We start from the raw sequence: 7,660 nt of genomic DNA, 5'->3' as shown, positions 1-7,660 counted from the left end.
CTACACCTGGTGCATTTTATGGGTATCTATAAAGAGTAAGGTTAAGCAAGATGCCTTTTGGTCCTCTGTGACAGACAAAGAAATCCAATGTTCAGGCAGGAAGCCCTCACTTTTGGGGTCTCTTTCTGCTGTCTTGAACAAACTTCACCAGTACATGAAAGCTGACAAGACCCAACTCGAGGCAACAATCCCTCCCCAAGGGGTGAGGGCAGAGAGGGCACTAAACAGCATTTGTAGGTACAGGAGGTGCTGGAAGGGATGACAAGTTCTTGGTGCCAGCCCTGGAGCAACAAGTGGGTCACTGGAGTCCCTCAGACACACCTTCCCTCACCAGGGCCAAGCATTGCTCCGATGGGAATCCGTTCCCTGTCCCTGGGGTGGGTTGGGTGCCCTGGCCCCCAGTCCTGCTCTTGCCCCTCAAGTGCCCAGGCCCATCCTGGCTGAGGAGGGGTGGTCAGCAGAGGCAGCTTCCCTCCTTCCTTTTGCTCTTTTTTGGCAGGGAAACTCTTAAACAAACAAATGAAGAAACACTGAGGATTTAAGTAAACAGCTGAAGATTTATCTGACAGGCAGGCTGGGCTGCTCCCTGCCCCTTCCCTTCCCACAAGGCTGGTGCTGCCCCTGCTCTCTGCAGCCCCACGGGCCCTGCTGGCACCCAGGGCACGGCCAAGCTCTGCCTGAGCACCAGAGCTCTGCCCCCAACTCACTGGAGAGGACACAGCAAAGCCTCCTGGTTGGGGCCAGAGCCAGAGAGCCTTTGGAGGGAGGGGAGAGCCTTCCCTGAGGCACCAACACCCCGGGAAGAGCCGGCTGTGCCCGCAGGAGGGAGGGAAGGGCAGCAGCTCTGTGGCTGTGCCCACCATACCCACTGTGTGTGCCCAGGGCACTGACACAGCACCTGTGAGGGTTCCCCAGGGCTGGCAGAGCTGCAGTCCCTCCACATCCCTCTGCACAGAGGAGCAGGCTCTGCCTGTGCGGTTCGGAGTTGGGGAAAAAAGGAGGTAAGAAAGGGATGCAATAATGCTCATTCCAGGGAATGAGGGAGCCCCAAGCTCCATCTCCCACCCAAAACTGCTGCTGGGGAAGTGCTGCTATTACTGCACAGGCACAGAAGCAGCCAGGGAAAGAGTTCCACAGCAATGGGATCTGCTGCAGACATGCTAAGAGGGCAAAGAAGGATTCACCTGCAGCACCCAGCCCTTTGTGCAGACACAGCTCTTGGAACTGCTAAAGGAAAGCAAATCTGTTCAAAGAGATGGAAGAATGTCCACCCCAGAATTTGCTCTGGTTTAATTAAATCAGTTAAAGAAATTCATTTTAAAGAGGTGTTCTGTAGCTGCACACAGACAAAAGCTCAGCAGTAGCTACAGAGGCAGAGGGATGAAGTTGAAAGCAGCCTGTGAGCTGTTAGAGAGGGAAGAGCATGAGGAGACAGGCACGAGGGGAGTGGAAAACCAGCCCCAGGGATGCTGCCCAGAGCAGCCACCCAGGCACAGGGACCCAGACACAGACAGGCTGGCACAGGGACAGGCACAGAAAGGAAAACAGGCAACAAATACACCAGGTCCTCAGAATCAGCCCTACCCAGCCAGTCACCTTCTCACACAGGAGACACAGTCCTAAAGAAAAGCAAGTATTTTACCTAAAACAGAAAAAAATACAGTGTCAACTTCCTCCCCATTCCTCTTCAGGCTGTTTCTGCAGCCAGCATCATAAAACATCTCTCACTATTTGTGCAAATATAGAAAAAATAAAATCCTGAAGGATGAAATCCTTCAGCAGATGCAGGGAAGGAGGGTTTGGTAGGAAAACAGGGGGATCTCTGAAGATGCTCCATCCTGTAAGTAACCCCTGAGCAGTCCCTGCAAAGCATCTGGGGAGATTTTTAGCCTGAAAGGGGCTTTACAAAAATAAATTGTAATTGAGTTTTAATAATCTTCCCCTTTTCAGAAAGGGCCTGACAGATGCTGCCTAGTGCTCACTTCTGCCCCATTTCAAATATTTTTACCTTATTTGGATGAAATATATTATTTTTCTAATGAAAGGAGGTTGGGTTTTTTTTCTTCCAAAGAGCTGGTTTTGCCTTCGTCCAGCTGGTGCCTTTATTAGGTTAGTGCTCGCTCCCTTTTGGGGATGGGATTGTTTTTCTCCCTGAGCTGGGCCAGACCATGCCAGCCCCTCAGTCCACAAGGGCACAGCTCAGAGTTTGTGCTGCACAGCAAGAGGAGGAGGCAGGCCCTGACCCCCATCTGCCCCACACCCCAGCATTCACCTTAGGCACAATTCTAATATTTTATTTCCCTTTTATGAGCATAAACAGTGGCAAGAGCCAGCCCTTCATCAGCAGAGTAGGTGGACACAGCTCCAAAGGTGCCTACCAAGCTGACTCCTGAGGAAGCAGCATAGGCTGGGAACAAGACAATGAAAGGGAAAACGAAGAAAGCTGGAAGGTCTCTCCTGTGCCCTGAGTAAATAACTTCCTGTTTCCCCTCCCAGCATCCCTGTATTTATGTTTCCAATCCCTGCAGGCCAAGCCCTTCTCCTGCTCTGCCCTCACACAGCACCCAGTGGTGGGAGAGGTGCAGTCCAGGCTAAGGCTCCCCAAGCTCAGGTGGCTTTGGAGTGCAGGGCCACCAACAGTTTGTGTTTAATGTAAAGCACCAGCACAGAGGAAGGGCCTTCCACAGCTTCCTGTGCAAAGCCCTTGGCACACACATTCCCCAAGCCAGTTCCCCCACCTACTGAAGACAAAATCAAGGGAGAACATAGCAATAAAAAGCACTTACTTGCCAGAAGAACCCAAGTTGCAGCAAGCAAAGACCAGAGCTGAAGTGTGTCCAGGCTGCTGCAGGTGCTGGGCAGCTCCTCACCCACCTGTGCAGCCCAGCCCTTGGGGGCTCCTCAGGATCAGTGGCCACAGGGTGGGGTGGCCAGAGCAGGGGCTGGGGCTCCTCAGGGTCAGTGGCCACAGGGTGGGGTGGCCAGAGCAGGGGCTGGGGCTCCTCAGGGTCAGTGGCCACAGGGTGGGGTGGCCAGAGCAGGGGCTGGGGCTCCTCAGGGTCAGTGGCCACAGGGTGGGGTGGCCAGAGCAGGGGCTGGGGCTCTCCTTCCAGGACAGAGCTCATGGTGGGGCTGTGTGAGCTGCAGGACCAGCACCACACCTGGTTCCCAAAGTTGGCTTTTTCAGCAACTTGTCTGTGTCACAGCTCTGTATTTACCACACTCTGTATTTGTTACCAACACATGTGAAATCCAAGGCACACTCCTAAGTAAAATACTTTGCAAAGTCATCCTCTTCCTCCTGATCCCAAACACTGTTGGTTACACCCCCAACACACAAAAGGAAATCAAAAAACATTCTTCCTGTTTTTGACAAAGATGTACATAGGACTAATTTGTCACATCTGGGGTGAGGAAGGTTGGACCATGATCAGTTGTCTCTCTTAACCCCTTCCCCTTTGGTCACATTTTTGAGTTGCCCACACTTCTCTTGCAGGTATTGGAAAGGGAACTTTGATATTCTCCAATTACTGGGAAGCACAGGCTGATCTTGTTTCCTCTAGGAGAGAGCAGAGGCCCACAAGGATTCACTGCCATGTGCCCACATGGCACTGCTAGAGGAATCTCCCTTCATCTGCTCTCTGTATGCTCTCAAAAACCTACAGAAACCACGTTATAAACCACTGAACTCACTCCCTGGGGGGTTCTTCTTCCCATATAACATACAGTAAAATAAGAGTTCACAGCAAAACCAAGCACTTGACTAAGCCAAGTGGTGGGAACTGCTGTCTTGTTCTGCAGGAAAAAGGTTCCCTACCTGCTCATCTTTCAGCTAACAGGATGCCTTTCTCAGTGTCAACTGGCCCGTGGGGGAATCATTGCACAGGGCAGCTAAGGAGGTTGTTTCTAGTAAGAAAAAGAGGAAAAAAATTACAAGTTAGCAGTCAGGCTACAAGGACCAAACTCCTCTCCCTACAACTGTTGCTTTGCTGGAAAGACAAGGAGCACAAGACTGAGGAATAAAACTCATGACTCATGACAGTACCTGCTGGAGGGAAGGTCTGGCTTCTTCCAAATTCTCTGCTGGTGGGTTGGGCCCTTCAACAAAGTACACAAACACCCCACCAGCAGCCATGGGCACAGAGTTACATTTTTTGAGCAACAGTGGCCTTGATGGAGTTTTCTGGGATTTATCAGGTTAGGGTAAAAGAGTCATCTATCAAATTGGTAAAGGTGGTAAGAAGGAAACACTAAGGGCTAGAAAAGGGCAGTTAAAGAAAGCTGCCTTTGACCAGAAATCCTGAGGTAAATGAATTGAACACTGGCAATATGGAGGAAAAGGAGGGAAAATGAACCCAGGGATGCCTGTACTGTAAACCTCGTAAGTCACTCTGCAAGGCACATACCTCAGCAACATATTTTCCACATTTCACCAACTGCTGTTGTCCAGGCACTTTCTATTTTCAAAACCTTCTATGTATATAAAATGTACACAGGCAGGACAATACTTTTTCATCACATCCCTGCATTGTCGTGTTTTCTTTTCCCAAAGATTCTTGGCTTGGAGAAATGCAAAGTGCCATCTCTTCAGCAAAGCCTTTCCTTTTAAACACTTTCAAATTTGCCCTGTTTTAGCTAAACGTGACGTTCTTTGTGAACGTTAAACAGTGGAGAGAGAGACTGAGAGGGAGAGGGACACACACACACTCACTCCCTCCTGGGGAAGATATTCGTCCATTTAAGGCATGAGAAATCATCACATCCAGCAGCAGGTCTAAATACAGTAATATGAAGGTCCCTTTCGCTCCCCCAGAGCAGGAAAATGTCACTGTGTACCAGACACCCAAATACTCAGGAATCAAGTAAATCCCTGATTTTTCAGAAGGGAGCCAAATCCTTCTGTTGAACGACGATGGGACTGTAGTAGCTACAAATTACTTGCTGCACTCCCTTTCCTTGAGTAGCTTCTGGCCTGGGATGGCAGGTCAGGCAGTCATGGGACCCAGCACTGCATTCCCTCCTGGCAGACAAGGCCAAGGGCTGGGATGTCACAGCTCCCTTCAGCACCTCCTGCTGCCGGGGTGGAAGGAGCAGGACGAGCCATTCCACACCCTGCAGAGCCTCCTGCTGGGAGCAAAGGCACTGGAATAGCTGCATTCCACCTGCTGGGGATCCATCCATCCCAATCTCTGCCCCATGGGGAGCTGTTCATGGTGCACCTTACACTGCTCCCTGCTCTGCCTCCTGCAGATTCCACCCAGGACTGGGACAGCCACAAACCAGAAACATTTCAGAAAGACCAAGTTTCTGGAACCATCCTGTTTCCTTCCCCTTACCACCCTGCATGCGTATTTCTCCCCAGAATAAGAGCCACAGTAACCCAGTGATAGCCTGGTGTTAAATAGTGGTAACTCATATTTATTACAATTATATACAATCATATTTTATATTTGGAATCTATACATGATCACACAGACGAGCACACTTGCTTGGTGAGGACAGTGAGACTCAGTTGTTACAAGAATTGCTCTGCTAAGAGGCTCTGATGCAGTGAATAATATCATTGGACACCACCACTTTACCAGCTGAGAACACAATGCTGCAAATGAGAGGTTTCAAAATTCACTGGTTTGATTTCTGTATGGCCCCAACGGGGCAAAGAAAGGCTGGACTGGGCAAGAAAGGCCAGTGGTTAAACCTCAGAGCTGGAGCTGTTCTCTCTGCTGCAGAGACTGCTTTGCTGTAGCAGGTGCCTGTCACTGGAGAGATAAAGGTCTGAGCTAACCATTTGAGATTGGTTTTCTTCTCATTTAGGGAGAAAAACAAGCTAAAAACCATTGCAAACTTACAGAATTAACCAATTTCAGGATCTGATATCACTCCATTCATTTATCGATTGATTCATTTGTTCAGGGCAGCTATAAATGAAATATAAGATGTCAAAAACTGATGTGAGCTCCTTGTCTTTGGAGGAGGAGGAGTAAAAATTGGGGTAATTGGAGTCAACTTCTTTTACTGGGGAGCAATCAGCGACAAAGCCACCTGTTCCCATGGGTTTTGCTGTGGCCCTGACACCTGGACTTGGTCCCTAGTGAGAGCCACTCTGCTGAGTGCAAGCACATGGGGTGGAAATAGTGTTCTTTGGATCCCACAGAAATTCAGTGAGTTTGGATGCTGGGTAGCTTCAGGAATTTGAGGCTTGGCAAAAGATTTGGAAGAGCCAAGACTGAGCTCTGGTGAGGAATTCAGGGTTAAAACACTCTTTTTTTTTTTTCCTTTTTTTTGGCAACAGAATATCAAGTAGTTTGAGAAATAAACCAGAGGGTTATTTTGGGAATCAGAGAACTGGTCTGGGCCTTATGTGGGGATTAAAGGCTTGTGAAACCAAGGAGCTCAGGACAGATTTCTGAAGTTGGACAGGAGGGCTCTGGGATGCAGCAAGAGGCCGATTGTTTGAGGAGAGATGGTGTTTCTGTAGGGGTTGTTGTAGCTGTGGTGCATGGTAAGGCGATCGGTCTTCCAGCCCAGCAGTGACCCCAGTGCAGGGCAGAAGGCCTGGGAGGGGACAAGAAGCCACTGCAACCCTGCAAAGCCCTGTGAGGAAACAGGGCCCAGCTTGTCCACCAGGCAATCATGACCCTGCTCGAGGTCAGTCATGGGAGAATCACTGGAGGGGATGGCAGCACTTCTCTCCACAAACAGGAGAGGCTCTGGGGGCAGTGCAGCAGCCAGGGGAGATGGACAGCAGCAGCAGCAGCAGCAGCCAGGGGGGCCTCAGTCAATCTCGTTCTCGTTGCTGGCCCCCTCAGGTCTTCGTAGCTTCTCCACCTGCTCATTAATCTGCCCATCCCCTCCTCGCCGGTCCTCAGTCTGGACCCCCAGACACTCCTCCTCATCCACGTGGCTAACGTCATCATCCTCATCGTCCTCCTCCTCCTCCTCCTCGTTCCTCTGGGTCTCCCTCTTCTCCTCCTCGCCCTGCACCTCCATGCGCACCTGGCCCGTGACATCGATGGTGGCCGCGGTGGCCTCCTCGGGGCCCAGCAGGTGGCAGCTGCCCTGGGCACCCTCGGGGCTGTGACTCTCCTTCACCGGCGACGCCGCGCTCGACTCGTTGCTGACCGGGGAGATGTCGCTGCTGCTGTTGTGGTTGGCGGCCACGGCGCTGGAGGGAGAGCTCGGCTTCACCGGGATCTGCCACGACGGGATCTTGGGGGCCGAAGGGGAGGGAGGGAACTGCCTCCTTGGGGAGGGAAGAGGGGGAGAAAAGGAGAGAAAGGGGCTTTTATTATAAATACTGAGGGGTTATCACTGGTGGCACTTGCGCTGGGGAAGTCACGTAAAGCAGGGCTGAAACTGCAAGTCTCTTTGCCATAAATGAACAAAACCAAGGGTGCTTCATTTCTCCAGCCAGATTCTCCAAGTGCTTTACAAGCACCCAGCAAGTGAGCCTGTACACAGGGAAAATGTCCCAGCTGGGCAGTCTGAAGCACTAAAATGACCTGATTTGGCCAATTTACAGGAATGCTGCCTGCAAAAAGACATGGGTGTCCCTTTATAGAACAATCACTTATTAATTGGTAACAAAAATTCCCACTGGAGCAGGAAGTCAGACACAGCAGGTCCTTGTGCCAAGGAATTTCACCACCTGGCCCTCACC

General features: G+C 50.8%; 1 protein-coding gene across 4 annotated transcripts in view; it reads right to left on the bottom strand.

Annotated features, from left to right (window-relative positions):
• Positions 1-5,402: 5,402 nt before the first annotated feature.
• The window catches only part of PEX14 (peroxisomal biogenesis factor 14), a 69,983-nt gene continuing 67,725 nt past the window's right edge, over positions 5,403-7,660 (bottom strand). For all 4 annotated transcript variants that reach the window (XM_071575739.1, XM_071575741.1, XM_071575740.1 and 1 more), the window contains one exon: positions 5,403-7,243. In XM_071575739.1, coding sequence (XP_071431840.1) covers positions 6,775-7,243 — 469 coding nt within the window. In that variant the 3' untranslated portion in view covers positions 5,403-6,774. The remainder of the gene's footprint in view (positions 7,244-7,660) is intronic.

This window comes from Pithys albifrons, chromosome 22, assembly GCF_047495875.1.
Source record: "Pithys albifrons albifrons isolate INPA30051 chromosome 22, PitAlb_v1, whole genome shotgun sequence".
In the NCBI taxonomy this organism is placed as follows: domain Eukaryota; kingdom Metazoa; phylum Chordata; class Aves; order Passeriformes; family Thamnophilidae; genus Pithys; species Pithys albifrons.
The sequence above is the reverse complement of the archived record's forward strand: the minus strand, read 5'-3'. Positions and strand labels throughout refer to the sequence as shown.